General features: G+C 39.7%; 1 protein-coding gene across 2 annotated transcripts in view; it reads left to right on the forward strand.

The window, feature by feature from the left end:
* The window catches only part of CNTN5 (contactin 5), a 969,593-nt gene that overhangs the window by 713,709 nt on the left and 232,222 nt on the right, over positions 1–23,662 (forward strand). For both annotated transcript variants that reach the window (XM_073337877.2, XM_073337885.2), the window contains exon 8: positions 23,129–23,332. In XM_073337877.2, coding sequence (XP_073193978.1) covers positions 23,129–23,332 — 204 coding nt within the window. The remainder of the gene's footprint in view (positions 1–23,128; positions 23,333–23,662) is intronic.

Consider the following 23,662-nt stretch of genomic DNA (forward strand, 5'->3'; position numbering starts at 1 on the left):
AGCTCACGAAAGCTTATGCTCAAATAAATTTGTTAGTCTCTAAGGTGCCACAAGTACTCCTTTTCTTTTTGCGGCTACAGCTGCTACTCTGAAAGACGTTAAATTGTAACTTTTATATCTTTTCTAAAGAACAAATCTAGTTTTTCCCTATTTGGAAACAGTGCCATAAACTACATCTTTTTATGCTTTTCTTTCAGTATTACAAAGGCAGTAGCTTCTATGGGAAATGTTTCACAGTAGATGATTAATGCCAGTCATAGTATTTTTCATTCATCTTTTCGATATCTGCATAGAGTGTTTTGCTAACCTGGCAAGTCACTAAAAGGAAATGAGAACCTTTTTATCTTAAGGGCTGGGAGTTTTAGCTTGAGTTCTTATATGTACTAAATGGCTACCCTTGCCCCTACCTCATATAAACTATAAAAAGTCACTTCAATAACATTAAAAGAAAATTGCACTCATCTGCTCTGTGTTGAGAACTTTGAAAATTCACAGAAAACAGCTTCTTAGAACAGCTCAGACTCCGCAAAACGGATTTGAAAATAAAGTTTGCCTTAAAATTGAAACTACTGAGTGAAGATTGGCCAGAGCTGTGACATTAAATCCAGCTGTGCTGTTGGATGTTCATACCCAGTTATGAACATCCAACATAACCCAGTTATGAGCTTCTTGGCACAGGCCTGTCTCTCTGCAGGGCTGAAACACAATCTTTGGTACTTACGTAGTCCCCATTATGATAGTATTTGACTCCTTCATAATCTTTTTATCTTTACAATATCCCTTTCGAGGTAGCAAAGTATTATTATCTGTAGTTTACAGATGGGAAACTGAGGCACAGAGAGGCTAATTAACTCGCTCAAGGTCACACAGAAAGTCCACAGCTGAGTAAGGAATTGAACTTGGGTCTCCTGAGTCCAAGTCTCTAACTTTACCTTTAAGCTAACTAGCTCTGGACTTCACCACTCCAGACCAATACTATTTCTGTATATGCTTGCCGAATATTGATTGTATTATGATTAGGTATGTGATCCTACTGTATGAGATTGTAATTTTGTTCCAATTCCTTCCTGCTTTGATATTGCTTTAATACTGGATGATTAATTGTACTGTGCAGGCCTTATAGACTAGATCTTGCATCTAGAAGAGAACAACAGCACATAGACAAAGTCATGAGTCTTTCCTCTCCCATGCAAACAATGAGGCTTCACTCCTAGATTGGTTATCAGCCACAGCTGAAGGGCCAGATCTGCCCTGTGAGGATATTGTGGGCAAAAACACGGAGTGAATTTGCTCATCCACCTTTTGATGGCATTTCCTCCCTCAAGGGTTCCATTGCCCTCCTCAGGCTCTCATCAGCCCAAAGCCATTGGCACTTTCTGAGGTTTCTGGGTTAATTAACCGCTGCCCAGCACTTGGCGTTGACCAGTACAGGTTATACCATTTATGGTCATAGCGGTAGCATGTTTTCAATTCTGACCTGACCATAGGATCTCTCTCTAGCACACACAAAACTCCTGGCCCATGAATTGCATCTGAATGGGCTAGGAGGAGCACTTCAGCCAGCAGCATGCACTAGTGATGTGTATAGCTCCTCCTTGCAACAGTAGAAAATATACCACTGCACATCCATCAGGCATCCCTATGTAATCTTTCTCTAGCTGCCAGGACTCCTGCAGAAGGTGCAACTGTCAGAGTCCTTTTAGCTTCAGCCAGGACAGGCTTAACTGTTAACTTCTTTTTCTAGTTGTTATGCTAATATTAAAACAGAAAACAAACTAGCCTGAATCAAAATTCTCCCCATAACCTCATTAGTTGGTCTCCAGTATCAACCTTTTCTCCTCACTCACTTTTCTTAGTAGAAGCAGCGGTGCAAGTAGGGCGGTCCGGTCCGGTATGCCATCCCAGCAAGATATTTAGAGCTGGTACGACGTACCAGAAAGATACAGGAGGAGCAGAACATGGGGCCTCTGGGTGGCCCCATGCCGGCAGCTCCTCCGGCGCAGCTGTACCACCCCCAGTCCTCTGTCTCCTCTGTCTGTACTGAAGCCCCACCGGAGGACAGGGCTGGGGCTGGGGCTGGGGGCGGTACAGCAGCCGCGCTGGAGCATGTTCTGCTCCTTTCCCGCTGCGGTTCCAAAGTCTCCGGTGCAGTGGGAGGAGGACAAAGTCTCCCCTCCCCAGGTAAGGGAGGTGGATCATGGGGAGGGGATGGGGAAAGCATGGGGACCCCAGGCTGGGGGCGGGGTGGGGAGGAGTCATGTGGAGGGTAACATGAGGAGGTCATGTGCCCCCCCACCCCATAGATAAGAAATGGATTCCACTTGCAGCACTGAGTGGAAGCATCTCTGAAATAACCTCTGACACCCTCATCTTCAATTCTTTAAACAGGTCCTGAGGTGACTGTTGATCACATTGAACCTTCGCTCACTAGTGATGTTTGCTTGTTCCCATGTGGGCCTCCGTTAGTGGAAGCGTCCAGAATCCTTATTGTGGCATCATTTATTTTGGCACCCTGGAGGCACCATGCCAATTTGTGTTCTTTATCTGGGCACCAGATTGATGTTTCAGCTCAGATTCCTCACTGTGGAATCAACTAACAGGATTAGTTGCATCATCTTTCCTTCTGTTGTGTCCCTTTCATTGCTTAATTCATGATCAGTAATTTTGCTGTCGATCTCCCTTGGGCATTTCTTTGTTTTCTCCTCCTCAGTCTTGTGAAGGCAATGTGTGTATTTGTGGTTGTCAAATTTAAATTATTAGCGATTCTAGAATTTTCTATAGGATACAACTGGCAAATTATGATTATTCAAGGGACTGGTCTAGATACTCCCAATTTGTTGGCAGTGTTTGCTTACTAGATTTTAATTATGTTTTAATTATAAGAATATGCCCAGACTCTTAAGCAATATTTGAATGAGATAAATATAAATAAATGATTATTGTTCACTTACACTTTCTTCACAGATAATTTTGAACGTTTAAAATAAACATTATAAACTAAGAGAACAAAGAAGTTAAATTAATGAAAACAAATATACAATTGATCCACTTTCAGTAAAGTCTCTCAAGGAACTTGTATTTTGCTGTGTTCCGCACAACTTCTCCAGGAGTTAGCACTGTTCATTGTTGTTTCATCACCATCACCACGCCACAATTCATACATCAAGAAAAATAAAAGTTGTAACAAGCACCAAAAGTTTAGTTGACTTAGGTCTGGTGGATCATTCATTGGAACTATTTTCCCCTTCAGGAAGCATGGAACCTAGAGCGGGAAAACTGGCTGACCTTGCCCAATTAAGTGGCACATGATGCTGGGTGCATGGGCAGCATTGACAGGGTTCTGCTTTAGGGACATATGCTACTGTGTCACACTCTCACTAATGTCAGCAAATATTACACCAGCTGCCAGTTCCAGGGAATCAAATTATAAGTGAAAAGACTAAGGGAAAGAGGGAGAAAGCAAGACATATTAATTAATTTTAAAATGCACTGAAAAATTTTGCTCCCCAACTCATGCGTTATTGCCTTTCAGGCATCTACCATACATGTCTACTTGTCTGGATTCTGACAAATGGGACAGTAATAATGGAAAGTTTCTGTAATGGGAAAACTCTTTTTCCCTAGGGACAAATTACTAACCTGTTACTAAAATGTCCTAGGATCATGGTGTTTTGTAAATTAGATATAACTAGCAGAAACTCTTCAACCCAGTAATTAAACTAGACAAAATGATCCTGCCAGATTTAAATTGAAATCTATATTTATTCCATCACATTTATTCCTGTAACAAGTACTATAAGAGTAAAGTTGCTAGTTTAAGTTAGTAACTAGTCAATAGTGTTGTGAAACTTTTCATGTTACAAGCTATTTGATGTTTTAAAATATTTCCAACCTTAATTCAAGAGTGGGAATATACACATTACATAATAGTTAAGTGATGTAAGAATTGTTACAAAAGGAACAAGTTGACCCAACCTCCATATTCTTATTTCTAGATGTCTGTTACCATTTAGCTCTGTTGCTGTGCTAAAGTGACAGGTGGGACAATATAATCTCAAAAACATGTCAGTTAAAGATTTTTCAGTTTAATGGTCCACGCTATGGGGAAAAAATTAATTAATCCTCGGCAGCCTCTCCAGTGCACACTATGGAAAAGTAGGAGAGAGAGAGTAAATCAATATAGCTAAGGAGAAGAAGCCACAAATATAATGCCGATAAGATAGCTGGAACAAGAGGAAGTGTAAGATAAGAGGGGGAGGGGGAGAGGAGGTGATAAAGATTTATTTTTAATACTTCAGAGACTAGTTCTTTCCCTGCATGTTTCTCTACCCTTGTGGAATAGTCTTATAGGATTTAATAGGAATGACACCAATAGGGTTCTTTAGAAATGTAATATACTTGACAACCAGTCTCAACCTCATAGTGATGAACTGATTCCTTTCTATAGGCGTTGTGGCATAGGTGGGTATTAAGGAGAGATGTGGTGGTGGTAGGAAGCTTGACCCAGTGGATAGGATTCCGCTCAGGCACTTTTTGAAGGCAGTCAGGAGACTGGGTTCAATTCCCAGCTCAGCTATGGACTTCTTGGACAAGATCCCTGTATAAGGAGGTTAATAATTCCATACCTCCCAGGGATGTTGTAAGGATAAAAGTCACAGTGCTGGTTGGGCCATAGATCTCTAGACAGAGATGGTGTGGCCTTTTCAGATCAGTACAGAGGGGTGTGGGGCTTGGGTATGTTTTTATTTAAAAAAAAAATCTACTTACATTCCTTAAATGCCAGCCTTTCATTAGTTCAGCCAGGGCTGCCTTGTACAATACAATAGTAACTGAGACAAGTCTGATAGGACGGAGATTGTGAGGATTTAACAATAAATGATTTAAAGACGATTGCTGGGATTTAACAAAGAGAGAGAAATTGAATTTGTGATAGAGGTGTAACTCAGCATGGCTGGGGTGAAGCTGGATAGCTATGTCTTTTAATATTCAGATTCAAGTCCAGAGGATTATGGCCAGACCTGCACTACTGACAATAAAAGATGTTTTCCGTGGCAATAACAAAGAGCGGTGGGTGTTACCCACCTCCTTTTGGTCACCATGCCAGCGTAGGTTATTTTTGACAATGCAACAATTAATAATATTTATGCTGCAGATAATTTTCTTGCCCGTTGTTATCTTCTCTGCTTTCATGCTATGTTCCAACTTAGTTAAAATAATGTTAGAAAAGTTCATTAGCAAGCTCATAAAATTTCTGTTGAGGTGCTGCTGTTATCTTACAGCAAAGGAAATTTCATTTGTTTATCAGATGTATTAAAATATCATTTTAATGGGATTATTTTTCTTTTACAATTATAATTAGAGCTTAGAGTGTGAAGAAATGGGGTAGGAGAATGGAGTAATGTGAAAGGAACGAGGTGGTGAACTAGCAATAAAAGTCTAGTCCTGCTGCAGCCCCAAAATACAGATAACTACAGAACAAATTCATGTTTGCAGGACCAGTTAGCCAACTCTCCTCTGCTTCCACTGCACTGAGATCAGTCACAAGAGACTGTGTGGCCCAGGAATACAGAAACAGTGATCTGTTCCCATTTTCCCACCCTGAGGGAACATATTGAGTGAAATTCTGGCCCCACTGAAGTCACTGGCAAAATTCTTACTGACTTCAATGGGACCGAGATTTTCATCCACTGTCTTCTGGTGACTAGAAGAAAAGGAGAGGAATTGTGGACAAAAATATAAAAAACTAAAAAGGAAAGGAGAGTAAGTTGAGAAAGAAGGAGAAGAGACACAGAAAAGGTTTGAGAGGAAGAATAGACAGGAAGAACAAGAATGTAAGCAGCAGCTGTGACATGTAACATGGCATGAGGGATATCAGGAAGGGGTGTCTATCCTTGAGTGCATTTCAAGGATCATAGGTCACAACCAAAAGGTTGAGAATATATAGCAATATGTTAGCAATATATACTATTTGACTCTTGGGTAGATCTAGGCAACTAATGGATTTTTCAGTTTGTTGGCAATTCTGAAAAGTTTAAACAATTGTTATAGGTCAAAAAAAACATTTTATTTTGACAAAATGTTTCATTTTCATTTCCACCACTTTAAAATGTTTTGGATTATTTTTTTTTTTTTACAAATTAAAGGACATTTTGGTAAAAAAAAAATATTTCAAACCAAAACATTGAAATGTTAGGTTTTTAGAATTTTGTTTTGTTTTGGTTTATGTCTCCTAAAATGAACAATTTGGCAAAATCAACTCAAACTCACAAAATCTTTTCGTGTCACTAAATCTTCATTTTTTTACCACAAGTAGGTTTTGAATGAAAAATTTTACTTAGTTGTTATGGGTACTTTTGCAAATTCAAAGCATGTCCTGGTAAAGTGGCTATTCACTTCCATATACAGAACAATGGCCCAGATTTTCAAAGGCAGGCATGCTCGACTACCACTGTGGTTCTCAACCAGGGGCTGCGAGCAGGTTTCAGGGGTGCCGCCAAGCAGGGCCAGCATTAGACTCACTGGGGCCCAGTGCAGAAAGACAAAGCCCCATGACATGGGGCTGAAGCTCGGGCCCCTGAGCCCCGCCACCTGAGGCTGAAGCCGAAGCTTGAACTACTTAACTTCACAGGGGCCCTTGTGGCATGTGACCCCAGGCAGTTGCCTTGCTTGCTACCCCCTAACACCAACCCTGGCTTTTATATGCAGAAAACCAGTTGTTGTGGCACAAATGGGCTGTGGAGTTTTTATAGCGTGTTGTGGGGGGGGCTCAGAAAGAAAAAGGTTAAGAACCCCTGGACTAGCAAACGCTCTCTATCCAAGTGTGTAAGCAAACCAGGGTTTGTGCATGTGTGTATACATCAAGATGCACAGGACTATCCTAATTTGAACACACGTGGGAAAATTTGAAAAATATATTAATATTATTTATGATACTGTAACACTTAAAGATTCCAGCTGAGATTGTTTGTCTATTTTAGATGCTTATAAGGCCCCAGTAACCGTAAACCTCCCAATATCCATGAGATATTATATATTATAATATAGAAGTACTATATAGAAGTACTATAACCTCATTTTGCAGATGACACACTGAGGCACAGAGACTCAGGCCAACATTTTCAAAATTGACAAATAATATTAGGTGAGATGAGAGTCAGATTTTCTGTTTTGTGGAAAATTCTGCAATTTCAATTTTTTCATTCTAAAACTGAACAATAACAAACAATTTCAAAATTTCTCATAAAACAAAATCCCCAAAACAATCAATTTGGGGTTGATCAAAACTTTTCCAATTTTGACTTTTTTACCCTTTGAAATATTTTAATATAAAATAGTGAATTTAATTTTGAAAAATCATTTTGAGACCAAAATTGGACATTTTTATTCCGACAATAATGGGATGTTTTGACGTTTAAAAAAACACTGTTTATTAGGGGTTTTTTTCCCCCTCAAATTGAAATTTTATTGAAAATATATCTTGGTAAAAAAAAAATTCTGAGCAGCTCTAATTTTAGGTGCCTAAGATTTGTGGTTCCCAATTTGAGACTCCATTAAGCTACCTGATTTTTAGAAAGTGTCAAGTGCCCACCATCTGAAAAATCACTGATCACTTTTGAAAATCTTGGCCAAAGTGAGTTGCTCAAGGTCACACTGTACATCTCTGACAGAGGGAATTGAACCCAAGTCCATTGTGCCACACACACACATAATATGTCATAGTCTCTGCCCTGGACTATTTACAGTCCCAATGCAGGCAAGTGTTAGGAAGAAAAACTATTATTCCTGTTTTACAGTGGCACATAGAGATTAAGAAACTGCCCCACAGTCACACGGGAAGTCTCCAGCAGTGCCAAGAGTTGAACCAGTATAGTGACTTCACCATGAGCCCATCCTTCATCTCTAAAATGAGTTTGGCCTTGAAAATCTGAATCAATGCTCTCAAGGCCACACAAGTGCTCAATCCAGGAGGGAGCAGAATGGCTTGTGGTTAGTGTTACATTAATATCAATGTTTCTTTTAGGACCAAAAAATAAAAATTAAAAAAATAAGGAGAGTTGGCAAAGCATCTCTTTTTCCTGTTTCAGAGTAACAGCCGTGTTAGTCTGTATTCGCAAAAAGAAAAGGAGTACTTGTGGCACCTTAGAGACTAACCAATTTATTTGAGCATGAGCTTTCGTGAGCTACAGCTCACTTCATCGGATGCATGCTGTGGAAACTGCAGCAGACTTTATATATACACAGAGAATTCTGTATAATTCTGTATAATTCTGTGTGCAGAAGAGAAGAATGAGAGGGGATATGATAGCTGCTTTCAACTACCTGAACGGGGGTTCCAAAGAGGATGGATCTAGACTGTTCTCAGAGAGAATTCTCTGTGTATATATAAAGTCTGCTGCAGTTTCCACGGTATGCATCCGATGAAGTGAGCTGTAGCTCACGAAAGCTCATGCTCAAATAAATTGGTTAGTCTCTAAGGTGCCACAAGTACTCCTTTTCTTTTTCCTGTATGATATATATACAGTGTGACACATCAGGTGTCACTGTGACTGCTATTACTAAAGGGTTGAGTGGACAGATCATAATCATGAGACAGTGCCCTAGGCGGGAAGTAAGACAACTGAAGTCTATGTATTATCTCCAGATAACTGTTATGTGACAAGTGAAAGATGGATGGAAGCATTTCACGGCGTTTCCAGTAGCTCAGCATAATGTACATTGATAACAGGGACTGAGCTGTATATATTACGTATATGTAAAACCAGATGAGGGCTGGTTTTGCACTGTCAAATACTGTTGGTGATGTTTTTGATTACGTATGGCTGAACAGCAATATTGGCATTGTGAGGCAGATTACTGACTTTTGATATGCATCTTCCTTCCCACCACACTGGGTCTTTAAAATGTCTTTAGTAATTGTGATAAAGAGGTACTGTCATTTTTTTTGGAAACTCAAAGGCTGTCTTTTGGAGCCCTAAAATTTATTTTCATGTTATTGTCCAGTGCATATGTTCACATATGATTGTCTTCAAAGGGAAGTGGTGAAAGCATCATTGTTTGAGATATAAAAACTAGAAAAAAACCACCATGCAGGAATTGGACAAGTGGGTTACAGTGGACAAGAAGCTGGATATGAGACAACAGTTTGCCCTTGTTGCCAAGAAGGCTAACGGCATCTTGGGCTGTATAAGCAGGGGCATTGCCAGCAGATCGAGGGATGTGATCGTTCCCCTCTATTCAACATTCGTGACGCCTCATCAGGAGTACTGTGTCCAGTTTTGGACCCCACACTACAAGAAGGATGTGGACAAATTGGAAAGCATCCAGCAGAGGACAACAAAAATGATTAGGGGACTGGAACACATGACTTATGAGGAGAGGCTGAGGGAACTGGGAATGTTTAGTGTGCAGAAGAGAAGAATGAGAGGGGATATGATAGCTGCTTTCAACTACCTGAAAGGGGGTTCCAAAGAGGATGGATCTAGACTGTTCTCAGTGGTAGCAGGTGACAGAACGAGGAGTAATGGTCTCAAGTTGCAGTGGGGGAGGTTTAGATTGGATGTTAGGAAAAACTTTTTCATTAGGAGGGTGGTGAAGCACTGCAATGTGTTACCTAGGGACGTGGTAGAATTTCCTTCCTTTGAGGTTTTTAAGGTCAGGCTTGACAAAGCCCTGGCTGGGATGATTTAGTTGGGGATTGGTCCTGCTTTGAGCAGGGGGTTGGACTAGATGATCTCCTGAGGTCCCTTCCAGCCCTGATATTCTATGATTCTATGATCTAATAGGCCATTTCCATCCTGAACAGGTGTGGATTTTCCTGGTTATAAGCATTACCGCTGTGCACAGTGGTTTATAGTCCTAATTTTGCTTCAGGATTCAGGGATCAGATTTATAATGGGAATATAAATGTGGGCAAGGGAGACTACTCACAACATCCCAGTTGTACATCCATACAATTCCACGAGGCCATATACTTTTGGTGGTTATAGATACAAGGGAAATGGAAACACATTCTAGGGCACTTACTGGGGGCAATATAGCCTAGTGGATTAGGCAATGGTGTGGGACTCACAAGCTCCATGTTCAGTCACTAGCCTGCAGTGTGATCCTCAGCAAAGCACTTCCTTCTGTGTATCTCAATTTCCCCATTTGATACTGATCTCACTTTGAGATCTAAAGATAAAAAATGCTGTAGAAGACCTAGGTATTATTGTTAGTGTACTAGGGTTACGTGATGTTGTTTTTTGCATTTGGATATTTCTCAGGCATGATTCAGCATCTTCTGTGCTGGAATTCAACCTGTCATGGCTGTCTTCTGTGCCTCTGTTTTCATTGTCCTTTTAGTTCATGTTCAGGCTTCTCACTCTTTTGGGCATTACACCATTGAAATATATCAATCTGCTGGCACCTTTGTGGTGGTTGAAATGTTATGTTCCTATATTATACAACATTGTGCTGGGTATACAACATGTAAGACCGTGGAGTATGACTTTTCACTGTGATCATCGCTGCAGGAGACTAAACTACAAAGAAACAGAGGTGGAAGGGGAACGCAGAGAGTAGGAAAATGGGGAAATTGAAACGACAGAAATGTTAAGTATAGGAGCAGAGGCTGAGGGACAAAGAAGTGATGAGTGAAAGGGAAAAGGCAAAGGATAAGAGAAAAATATGTTATCTGATACTGAAGGTTTTGCCAGGGTGCTGAAACATTCAAGCCAGGTAATAATAATTATACTTTGCACTCATGCTGTAATGTATATTTTTCAGAGGACTTTACAAACATTAAATAAATTCTTTGGTGACCCTGAGAGATAGGTGGTTATTATGATGAAGAAGATAGTAATTGGTAAGGTTGGTGGTCTTACCATAGCAAAAAAAAAATTGTTCAAGGAAAAATATAAGAACAGTGATAATTTTTTAGTATAAAAAGAAGAAAAGTTCATGGTACACAATATTTTTCCCATGTAAAAGATATTAAATAACTGCCATTAATAGCTTCAAAGCATATAAAGACAACCCTAAATAGAAAATGGTGGTAGTCTAAATTTGATGAAGTATTTATACATTTCTGAATGACACGATGTTATAGATCTCTTGACATATCTAAACATATCTTGATCCAAAGAAAAGGGTTACCAGGAGTATGACTTTTTTAGTTTAAAAAAATGAAAATCATAGCCATACATATTGCCTTAGTAATCAAGCACCCACCTCGGCCAACACTCTCATGCATATACCTACACATGATATGTAGACCCTTTGAAGTCAGTATGTTTGAATGGAAAACAAGTAGAGCTGGTCAGGAATCTTTCCACAAAAATGCTGAATAGCCAAAACTAAAACTTTTTTGCAGAAACATATCAGTTTTGATTAACATTTCACCAGGGCTAGGATGGACCACCCCATAACAGCAAGACCGTTAGGATACTTAGCTGGGATGTGGGAGACACAGATTTAAGTGTCTACTGTGATGCAGGCAGAACAGAGTCTTGAACCTGAGTTTCCCATATCCCCCACAAATACCCTAACCCAGGGATCGGCAACCTTTGGCCAGGGAAATCCCTTGGCCCACGCCGCTTCCAGCAGCCCCCATTGGCCTGGAACAGCGAACCGTTCCTCCTCCCTCCCCCCCCCCAGTTTTTGGTAAGGTCTATTTTTCCTTCCAATGCAGAATGAAAACAGATGTTGAAAACTCAGAGTGTTTTTTGTGAAACAGAAATCTTATTTTCTATCTAGTCCTAGTAGAAGCAACCATACACATGGGATCAAATGTTTCCAGGATTCGTGTTCTTAATTAGCTAATTATTTTCGTATGCCAAATAGAAAAATGTGGTTCACCAGCTTTCATAAATGGATAGAAACTGGTGAGAGAAAAACTTTCATAGGTGATCTGCTAAACCTTAATGTCTGTGTGAATGGTTACAGAAAAGCAAACGTTTGAAGATTTATCACAGTAATTAAACCTGAACAAAGAAAAATACATGTTTGGTGGAATTCTGTTCAGGCAGGTGAGCAATAGATACAGAACTCCCAGAGCAGAAAGGAAGCAATTTCATTTCTAGTTGATAAATAGACAATATCGGTTGGTTCTGTGTGGGTGCATCATGATGCAACAAATAAATTGCCTTCATTAAAGTTTTGCATGGAGGATTAATGAGGATTGGTAATAAGCCATAGTAGCACAAAGAAATGCACCAAAAATTATTAATTGGATTGCTGTGGGAGGACAGGGGAAAAGCCCACTGTTATCATTCATCTTAGCTGATAGGAGTCCTTCCATTCCATGGATGTGAAGTGTGCTCAATAGCTAAAGATTGTAGCTTATTGCATTCTTGGTCTGTGATTGGTGCATGGCATGGTTGAATAAAAAGTTTGATGCTAGAGTTTAAAACTAGGCTTTGGGTAAAATAAGGATTTGAATGCTTACTTGCTTTTATGCTTGTTTGTTTTGCTTAGATACTGTTCATTGTTGAATGTTAAGGAGTGTTAACATCTGAAGTGCCTCATTACATTGACTGCAGCTATAAATAGTAAAGGCCACTCTCCATGCAGAATGTCTAAAAACAAACAACTGCTGCAGAATTGATAAAACTCCCAAACTGGCCATTATCAGGGGTCAGTCCCCTTTGTTCATCAGGTACTGCCATCTTGTGGAATTGTGGTAATCAGTGAAAATCCATATGTTCTGAAGAAGAAAAAGATATTCACTCATCTGGATGTTTGAGGAGTTATGTCCTCATATGCCAGTGCATCAAGATGTGATGACACAACTAAGAGGATATTGGATATTTTTATGTCATTGGTTATAAAAGCCCAATCACAATAAAATAATAGTTCTAGGGGAAATATATTTAGGGTTACACGTGAATGTTTTACCTTTACAGAATGGAAAAGTGATCATTTAAACATCATATTTACTACATGCTAAGGATCCAGGTGCAGTGACTTTCAGTAGTTATTACACATATATATGATATTTACCACATCATATGCTTGATGTAATTAAAGGATTAAAGCAAAGGATATCCCAAATTTGAATTATTTCTATGGTAAAAATAGAATTTCCCATGAGAAAAAGCCATCAGGCAAACCTGGGAATATTCAGGTGTTTCCAACCGTAGGAGTGGGTAGCTCAATTGATTTTATCTATTTCTGACCCACCTTTACAACATCATGTTTTTTACATTGTTACAGAATCAAAATTGCTTCCTCAGAAAGATGATACATCTAAACACGATGTTACAGCACCAAATATGCTGATTTGTTATGTCTCAGGCATTATCCATTATGGGAAAGATGTCAAACAGGGTCAGGAATTACTGTTGTGAAGCAGAGAGAAAATGGATCTACTAAAATCATTTAAAGATATGATTGTAAACAAAATTTCACCTAATAAATTTCTTAGCAGAAGATAGATCTGCTCTTTTCACTACTTCATCACTAAGTGACCCAGATTTTCACTCACATGGTGCATTAAATAACGTGATAAAACATGGAAATAAATTGGGCATTTTGAAAGCTTTTCCAAATGACCTTCTGAAAACAGATACAGAGCTCCTGGGAGAGATTTCTGTAAACAAGGCTGGCCATTCATAAAAAGAAATGCCAGCTCTACTGTCACCATGGTGACTTAATCATATTAACACCAAAAACTTTGTAAATAACAGGGCTTCCTGGCAGACAACTGCTTCAGCCTTGTATCCCTGGAGAGTGCCAATTTAGAGCTGCCGTTATAATTTATAATTTTTCTGTCTTTTTTATTTTGTTTACTCCTGTGTGTGTGTTGATGAATTGTATCCACATAAATGTTTGTTTTGTGTTGGTTGTAGACTGTAATTTCAAGGCAGTGCTCTCTATCATCTTTGCGTGTTTGACATAGGCGTCATATTAAAAATAAAATAGATGGCTATTAAAATAAAAAAAATAAGCTTAGTATATTTACACTCCTACATATTGCAACATTCAGAGCTTGCCTCTGTTTTCAACTAAACTTCTTGCTCTTCCCTCCTGAAACCATAAATAAAGTGAAGTATGTGAATACCATTTACCCAGCCTTAGTGTTGTGTTTGTAAAACAAATATGGCTTGAGAGGCAGAAGTTGCATCCAGTCATGAACTTAGGATGCTCCTGAATTTAGGGGATGGTGTATTTAGATGCAGAATTGTAGTTTGGCTTATTTCACTTTTAGCCAGCAGTGAGGTTTAGATTCTGAACCTATTCAAAGCTGGTAAATATTTTGATCCCAAGTTTGGGCACATGCACGTATGTGCTTGGAATTCAGTCTGATACGAAAAGATAAACAATAGAAATTGATGTTCTCATTGTTTTCTCTTTCTTTCTTTCTTTCTTTCTTTCTTTCTTTCTTTCTTTCTTTCTTTCTTTCTTTCTTTCTTTCTTTCTTTCTTTCTTTTAATAGCAGACCACAAGCTTGTCCTAATTTAGAGAAGGATTCACTGTAACAACTCTAGTGCTCAGATATATCATGAAAGTTAGAAATAAAAGCTGGTGCAAATTACTTTTGGCCTTTTTTATTGTAAGAAAATATAGACCTGGAATTTAAAGCCAACAAAAGTGAAAGCTGCAGAATAGGCAGGTTTCACGCATTTTTACCAGCATGTCATCTAACCCTGTTTTAATTTAGTTAGACCTCATGTGTTAAAAATGCCTGAGGCCTGTTTACCTTACAGCTTTTGGTGTTGTTCCAACTAGTGGAGCTGCAGAGCAGTGTTGGCTGACAGGATATTTTTTAAATAAATAAATAAAGGCTGAGGTCATTTTGCCTACCCTACAGCTTTCACCATTGCTACCACGGGAGCAATCACACTGGTGGTGAAGTACAGGTCCCAGTTTTCTTAATGCAGACACAGGCTTTGTGAGGAGCAGCATACAGTAGCTTAGAAGACCACCATGTTGCTGAGGTATGTCCTCATGTATCGTTCCCAGTGGCATACAAAGGATATTAACTGAAAGAGAGAGTGGCAGCTGGCAGTGTTAATAAAAAAGTTAGGGCCAAAGGGATGCCATATGTCACACAGTCCAACCCCTCCGTCTAAGGGGAGGCATTCAGGCCTATGGATCAGCCAGTGGCTTAGGACTGAGTGTCCTTGGCTTTGACCTGCTGGTTATTACATGTTTCTATGCCTCAGTTTATCCATGTGTACAATGGGGATGATACCTCCTTTATAAAGTACTTTGAGTTTTACTGACACAAAGAACTACATAATAGATAGGTAATATTAGCGTAGGTTATCCCCTATACTGTTCCACTGATTATGTTATCCATCTTTTCTTGACAATTTCCATTGGATGGTGTTTCAGTCTCTCTTGGCAAGCTGTTCCATTGCCAAATTGCTTATTAAGATATCTAATGTAAACTTGCCCTTCCTTAGTGAAAGGTCATTATTACTTATAATGTATTCTTGGTCAGGCTCAAAAAGGTCTTCCCAGTCCATGTATTGTTCCCTCTCCGGTAATTTTATAGAGCTATTGGAATCCCTTTCTTTTCTCTCAAAATAGTGTAACTAAAGTTCCTTTAAACTTTTCTCGTACTTCCAAGCCTCCTATTATCTTAGCTGATTTTTGCATTCTTTCTTTCCTTGTTATAGTGGGATTCCCTATGTGAAAATATTCTGGGTGAGGTATCCATACAGAAGAATTAGAACTAGGGATAAAGATTGTGGGACTGGGTAAAACATAAATCTTTTCCTGGTTATTATTTTAAGAGCATTTTAGTGGGCCTATGTTTTAAATAAAAAGTTGCACCTACAAAGTAACCTATAACTTTTTGTAAATGGGATGCGGTAGCTGCTGATTCTCTCCCACACTCTCTTAGTTGGCTACTGTCATCTTTTAGCATTTCATTGAAATCACTGCAGTGATACTAGTACGTTCAGGAAAACAGGTATATTCTACCTGGGCATACAAGAAACTTTCAGCAGTATCCACGAGGTTAAAGAAGAATCCTAAATTTTACTTTCTGTGGGCTTGCAAACTGGGATCAAGCTAGGGCTCAGGATTTGAAGGCCATTGCTTTATCTTCCAGCCATCCTACCATGACTGCACAGTTAGAAATCGGAGAGATTTGTACAATGGATCAATGTCAAGGTATACCCCTTTCTCCATAATTGCAGTAATCCTCCTGAGAACTTTTTGTAAAATCATTTCTGCAAGACCATCTAGTTCTGTCAGCTTATAACCGTCGGTTCGTGTGGCAGGACCCACCTGCTCTTGCTTCTGCTCAGGTCCACAGAGAGCTCAGAGACCCTTTTTTTGCTGGTAAAACACCAAGTGTAGTTTATTTACAGTGTTGGTTTCCACCACCCCTATACACTCTGTAGCTTCACCCCTACAGTTCTAGGGAGCACTCAGCTTCTGTCTTTCTACTTCCTCCATTTCCCTTGTCCTTTCTGTGCTTTTTGTATCATCTGCCTAATGGCTTAATTAGCCTCTTAGTTCTCCTCAGCCCATCAATTAGGTACAGTTCTTCTTAACTAGGTCTGTTCTAGAGTAATTAATTAGAGTTGGAGTGACTAGAGGACTTAGCTGCTGTTGCCCAGGCCTCAGTCTCAGTTCCCCAGATCCTGAGTGTACTACAGAGTTTTGCTGTACAGAAGCACATATGTGTATGTTGAGTGTTTTGCCAAAGTCTACTGTGGAAATTCAGTTTTCCAGAGTTTAGTCCATTTCATCTAATGTCATTAAGTTGTATGCACCAAACCATCAGAACATTTGAAACTATACTAAGAAGTTGTTTGCCTCATTTACCAGCCATAATAAAGCAGAGGAGCTTCATAGAGTGCACAAAGAGCTTTACAGTGGGAAATGTATCCATGACAGCTTAAAAATTTAACTCAATTTGGATAAGCACCTGAAAGTTCAAATGCTTCTATAAACCTTAGCCAAACACCTTGAGTATTTGAAATGGTGGTCCAAGAGTTTACCCTCCATTGGTGTAAATCAGGAGTAACTACACTGAGGTTAGTGGGAATACACATGCGTGACAAGGAAACATGCAAACATAACACTGTCTAGGTTGGTGCTTCTGTTTCCTAGCTGGAATGCAGAAGTGTCAGAAGTACTCTAGCCTAACTGGTTTCAGATTTAGATGAAGGTTCAAAGGAAATTATTTCATTCTTTTCTCTTATCAGCTTACGCATCACTTATTTTTTTTTTGCTAATGAACATAATTTTACAAGTAACATACTCAAAAAGTCCTTACAGACAGAATGCCAGGCATGTCCAGTAAGTCTAAACGTTCCATTTGCTTAGAGTCACTGAAATGGATTGTCTTGCATCTGTTCCCTGGCAAGCACTCTAATTAATAAATTAATAATTAAGTGAGTGTGCTGTCAGGGTGCTGATTAAGTAGATTCTGTTCTATGTGGGTAGACAGTGAGCCATAGTGATGGCTCCTTTACAGTTGGTATGAATTGCCTTTAACCCATAACAGTTAACTGAGACTGATTGCTTTCCATTTGAACTGGTAACAGGTGTTTTCAATTAAAACCTGTGCATTTTCCTTGAAATTGAACGTTTCATCATACAGTTTATGGCTTTTTATGTTGCCATGAATCACTGGAATCAGAAAAAGGCATCATAGTAATATGTGGCAATGAAATTTTCAGAGAGAAATATTTTGGGTTTATTAGTATTTTCCCTGAGACATATTGCAAGAGGCAGGAATTTCTGAACATTCTGACAGCTCTCTCTGAATCCAGGGTACCTCAGAGTCCTATATAGCCCCTTAGAACTACAATTAGAGATGAATAAGGGTTTTAAGTGAAAAACCAATGTGTTCAGCCCATTTTCCCCCTCTGGATAACAGTCAGCTCTTGCTGTTATCTTATATGTTTAGTCTTGCATTTCAAGTGGTGGAATTCTGGGCTGGAGTATTAAAGGCTCAGGATCCGCACCCCACTGATGATTCACGATGGGGGGCTTGTTACAACTGCATGCAACAAAATCTGTTTTTACTTTTCCTTTTAAAAAAATCTAGGAAATTATATACAAAAAACCAAGGATAAAGGAGTGTTATGGTTGCAAAGTCAAACAATCAAAAGTTAGGAAATCCAGACCTATGGCTACCTGTGCAAATTTAATTGGGACCCCCTGGTGCATATGTATGCTGATACCATATTTAATTACATGATCGCTTGTTATTTTTTTTTCAGGACCTCTGTCTTATTAGTGCACGTTAGACATACAAGGAGACAAAATTAAGATTATACAGGCAGCACTCTGGTCACTGCAACTCTAATTATCCAGAGCAGACCCCATTAAGAAGAACTATGCCTAATTGATGGGTTGAGGAGCACTAAGAGACTAATTAGGCCATTAGGCAGATGATACTGTGATGCACTGTTTCCATCTTGGGAGAGGTCGTCTGTCCAGGGATCCCAACCTTTCATGTGCATGACTTTGACTTTGCAACCTAAATTACTTTAACATTTTTAATGTACTATGTATATATCAAGAAAATAAAGTATAGGACTTTTGGCATACTCTGGTTGCATTTCATATCCTGTTGGTATCATAAGTTTCGGTATATTGTCAAATGTTTGACATCATAGGCATAGCCAGCCATGGGCAAGTGGAGTTTTTTTTTAAAAAAAGGATCTGCAATGTCTGCCTCCAGGTCGAGGTTTGCAAAGTAATACTATCCACACTCGTCCCCTCCCAGTCCTTGTCTGTTAAGTGATGAGAGGCTCCAACAATTCACATTTTGTCCTTCACCTCAATATCACAATTTCCATCTTACTCTATGGCTGCATTCCCCTTCTTCAAGTTCTATTCCAAAATGGCCTACATGTATTTGGTTGATTGACTGGCCATCCTGCTTTTCCATTTCCAGGGAGACCATGACTCCCTTTCCTCCAGGGTAGGGATCCATCCTACCCAATAACTGGGATTTCTCCACATAGCTGAATTCAGTAGTGCATACCTGGCAATGGTATAAATTTAGCTGATGCAGTAATACATCTCACACTTTTGGCACAGCAGAACAGTGTATGGGATTCATAGCTATGCTACTTTATCACTTATCTTTAGAAGGAAAGGCTCAAGGAAAATATAGACCTTTTGAAATTTTAGGGTGGTTCTTCTAAAGCTTTTGGCCCACCCATTCTCCAACCTCCTCCTTAATACATTCATGGGCAATGAGACATTTTTTAGCACAGTGAAAAGACCTATGATAGGACTAGCTTGATACATGTTGATTACTGACTTCATACTTCTGCTATGTCTGATAACTGTAGCTCAGGCAATTTGTGGCTGAAAGCCTGGAACTCGCTGTACAGTGAAGCAGTTTATATCTTGGAGCAGAGGCAGTGACTTTATATTACTGAGATAGCCTTGACATTTCTGTATTTAGAGTCAATCCTGACAAGACTGTCATGAGGAAGACAGCAGCAAGAAAATGCCCTAGAAGTGTTATTGGTGTGTCAAGTTCAGCAGGGAAGAATAATCAAAGAAGTGGGACAAGAGGATGATATAATGGAAGAGAGGAAAGAAATATCATGGATAAAAATAGAGAAGAATTTATGTCTTCTAAGTCAGAACTGGCAGAATCCAAAAGCAAATGTGGAGGAGACTTAATGAGTGAGAATCCATCGACCTCAGTGAGAGTTTTATTTATGCAGGACGCGTTTTATTTAGTGTGTGTGTGTGTGTGTGTGTGTGTGTGTGTGTGTGTGTGTGTGTGTGTGTGTGTGACGGCTCTGTAAAAGCTCCCCCAGGTGGACACTCACCCAGCTGCTGTGTTTTGGCCTCATACACTGGGCCTGTGTGATTTTAAACTTCCCTTGGTCTGAGTAGGCTGCAGCACTATCTCTTTCCTTGGCCTGCCTAGCACGCTTCGTAGCCCAGGCTCTCTGTCTGTTACTTCTTTGCATAAATGGGACCTTGCATCCAACTCCCATAAACCTCTGGACCAGTGCTGAGCCCCAGACTCTCTTGTAGTTTAACCCTCTCCCAGAGCTCCAACCTTGTGGAGTGCTCTGGATTTACAGTTCCCCTCTTCAGGGACAGGTGATAGTGGAAGCTAATACACAAGGAGCTTCTCTCTCTCTCTCTCTCTCTCTCTCTCTCTCCCCCCTCTACAGGGAGGCTGGTCCTGCTGTTAAAAAGGACCCCTTTGCTACCATAGCATGTCCTTCTGTTCCTCTCTCCTGCCCAAGCCTCCTTTGTGAGTCCCACTGAGTTCCCCCTTGTCATGTGACTCCCTGATAAAATGATCAGATTGCCCCAACCAATGATGGCCTGTTGCTTCTCCCCCACCCCCTGGAGTTCAGACTTGGAAAACAGGTTTGCCCAGCACAGCAGATATCTCTTTGTTGTGTGCTATGTTTAAATGGATGATCATCAAAGTTTAATTATACTCTTTTGTTAGCACAGTTAGCACTTTGCTAGCACTGAGTTCTAGCTCAATATGGTGGCAAAGGACAAGAACACAAACAGGCTTTACATTTTAAAAGTTTGCAGTCTGGCACAAATACATATAAAGAGTCCCCAGTATACACAAGAATTTGTAAATTGTACATAGACAGATTCCCTGAATCACCACAATATATATATATATATATATATATATATATATATATATATATATATATATATATATATAACATTCTAGGGCTGCCAATTTTTTGGTTAGATGTATTCCTGGAGATTTCGTCATGATATAATCTTTAATTAAAGATTAATCTTTGATTCCTGGAGACTCCAGGACAATCCTGGATGGTTGGCATCCTTAAAAAATTCTCTCTGTAACACTTGATGTATTTTTCCCCTACAATTGATTGTTTGGTGTCTAAAGAGAAAATCACACATTTTCTTGGGATAAATAAGAAGATAAGATTAAGAAGCCCACCCTTAAATTTTGATTAACACTTTTTCTTTATCATTTTGAGAGACCTCTGAGCTGCCAGGTTTGCCAGGAACCAAATTATATAGGGACAGATTAAGGCAGGATTCTTGTCCCCTTGGGATTTGAGCCTCATGGTTGGAAGGGTTCCCAGATTCCTCAGTAAAACAGGGGCAGGAGACCAAGTGGAAGTGCAGGTCACATCTGAGGGCAGATGGGGTGGTCTGGACCAACTTTTGGATACTAATCTTGCAAGATAGTGGTGTACCATAATGTACATTAGGACTCAAGGGTTCATGACATTGGGGTCTTGATAGCATTCATAGAATCATAGAATATCAGGGTTGGAAGGGACCTCAGGAGGTCATCTAGTCCAGCCCCCTGCTCAAAGCAGGACCAATCCTCAAATAAATCATCCCAGCCAGGGCTTTGTCAAGCCTGACCTTAAAAATATCTAAGAAAGGAGATTCCACCACCTCCCTAGATAACGCATTCCAGTGTTTCATCACCCTCCTAGTGAAAAAGTTTTTCCTAATATCCAACCTAAACCTCGCCACTGCAACTTGAGACCATTACTCCTTGTTTTGTCATCTGCTACCACTGAGAACAGTCTAGAGCCATCCTCTTTGGAACCCCCTTTCAGGTAGTTGAAAGCAGCTATCAAATCCCCCCTCATTCTTCTCTTCCACAGACTAAGCAATCCCAGTTCCCTCAGCCTCTCCTCATAAGTCATGTGTTCCAGACCCCTAATCATTTTTGTTGCTCTCCGCTGGACTCATTCCAATTTTTCCACATCATTCTTATAGCGTGGGGTCCAAAACTGGACACAGTACTCCAGATGAGGCCTCACCAATGTCGAATAGAGGGGAACGATCATGTCCCCCGATCTGCTGGCAATGCCCCTACCTATACATCCCAAAATGCCATTGGCCTTCTTGGCAACAAGGGCATACTGTTGACTCATATCCAGCTTCTCGTCCACTGTAACCCCTAGGTCCTTTTCTGCAGAACTGCTGCTGAGCCATTCGGTTCCTAGTCTGTAGCAGTGCATGGGATTCTTCTGTCCTAAGTGCAGGACTCTGCACTTGTCCTTGTTGAACATTACTCAGGTGTGGGAGAAATGGAAAGGTCAATCTAGAGAGAGGAGAAAAGAAATGTGAGAAAGGTTTTAGGGGAAGGGGAAGTCTCTCCAGGGGTAGCCTGAAGTTTTAGAGGATTTGATCCCCATTTCATGATACATTCACCCCTTACAATAGTAAATACAGTGCAGAGAGACTATTTGTATTATTATGCTTATCTATTAATGTATTTTTTATAATATGGGCCAGGCTTCTAGAGAATTTGATGTAGAGCTAGTTGGAAAATGGGTACAGAAAATGGTGTTTTTTCCATGAAAATTAAAACAAGAACAAAAATTACCAAAGAAACATTTTGATTTGGAAATGCTGCTGCAATGCCTCATAGGTGTATAGTTTGTGTTCCTCATGTTTCCATTCTCTATAGGTTGGGGTCCGTGGACAGACTACCTCTCCCAAGATTCACAATGGTCACTTCTCTTGGAGAAAGGGAGCAGTGCATCACAGGGAGTCCCTGGCCATAGTGTACCATGGGAGATGTGCTCCAGTCAGTGAGCCCAAACTACGGAGGAGAATAGGAGAATGGGGTGACCAAATTACATCTCCCATGAGGCACTGCAGCAGCATATGCAAAGTGAAATATTTTGGTTTTCAGTCAAAATATTTCCAGTTTTGTTTGCTTTTTTAAATTCAAAATTAATTAGTTTAGTCAACGAACAGTTTCCATGGAAAAATTTCAGCCAGCACTGTGAGCTCTTTTGCTGTAGTTTACTACAAATTTGAAAGAATGAATGAATGAATGAATGAATGAATGAATGAATGAATGAATGAATGAATGAATATTCTTGTATTAGTTCTAGCCTGACTGATAGGGTGCAGACTGGGACCAATGTGATATTTTTTCTGATTTTTTGTGGATTCTGTTGAGGAATTTAATGATTTTTCTCTCTGTCAACTGAAGACATCTCATGGGGGAGTCCAGTCAAACTCTTCGCCATCTTTGATGTAATTTCCTAAACTAGAATTTAGCAAAAATCTTAGTGAAAAAGGTCTTAAGAGTTCCAGATTTGAGGTTTGAAAAAGCTTCAGTTCCAGACTTTGTGGAATTATTCAAAACAAACATTCTGAGTTTGTTCATTCCTAACACTCACTGTATTTTTCCATAAACAATGCTTTATTTTTGTGTTTTTTTCAGAGATAGTCTACAGTTGGGTATTTAACGAATTCCCATCTTTCGTGGCAGAAGATAGCAGACGCTTCATCTCCCAGGAGACCGGAAATCTCTACATCTCCAAGGTGCAAACATCTGATGTTGGCAGCTATATCTGCCTAGTAAAAAACACAGTGACAAATGCCAGAGTTCTGAGTCCTCCAACACCACTTACCCTGCGGAATGATGGTAAGTAAGACATTCCCACTCCATCGCAGAAAAAAATGTGAAAACGAAAATATGCTGGTCTATACAGAATCACAGAATAAAACATAGATGATTTGTGTTCAATACATAGGCATGCATTTACTTCAGTAAACAAAAAATGTGGTGGCCCTTATATTCAAGCCTGGGTGCCTAAATTTGGGCACCATTATCCGTATTTAGGCAGCTAAGTAAGTACCTAATTTTCAGGGGTGCTTAGCATCCATCATCTCCCCATGGGGTCACTTATTTAGGTGTGTTTCTTGAAAATAATTGTCTATCAGTAAAATTTTAAAAAGTAGTTAAATGACTTAG

This window comes from Lepidochelys kempii, chromosome 1 (assembly GCF_965140285.1).
Source record: "Lepidochelys kempii isolate rLepKem1 chromosome 1, rLepKem1.hap1, whole genome shotgun sequence".
Lineage (NCBI taxonomy): Eukaryota > Metazoa > Chordata > Testudines > Cheloniidae > Lepidochelys > Lepidochelys kempii.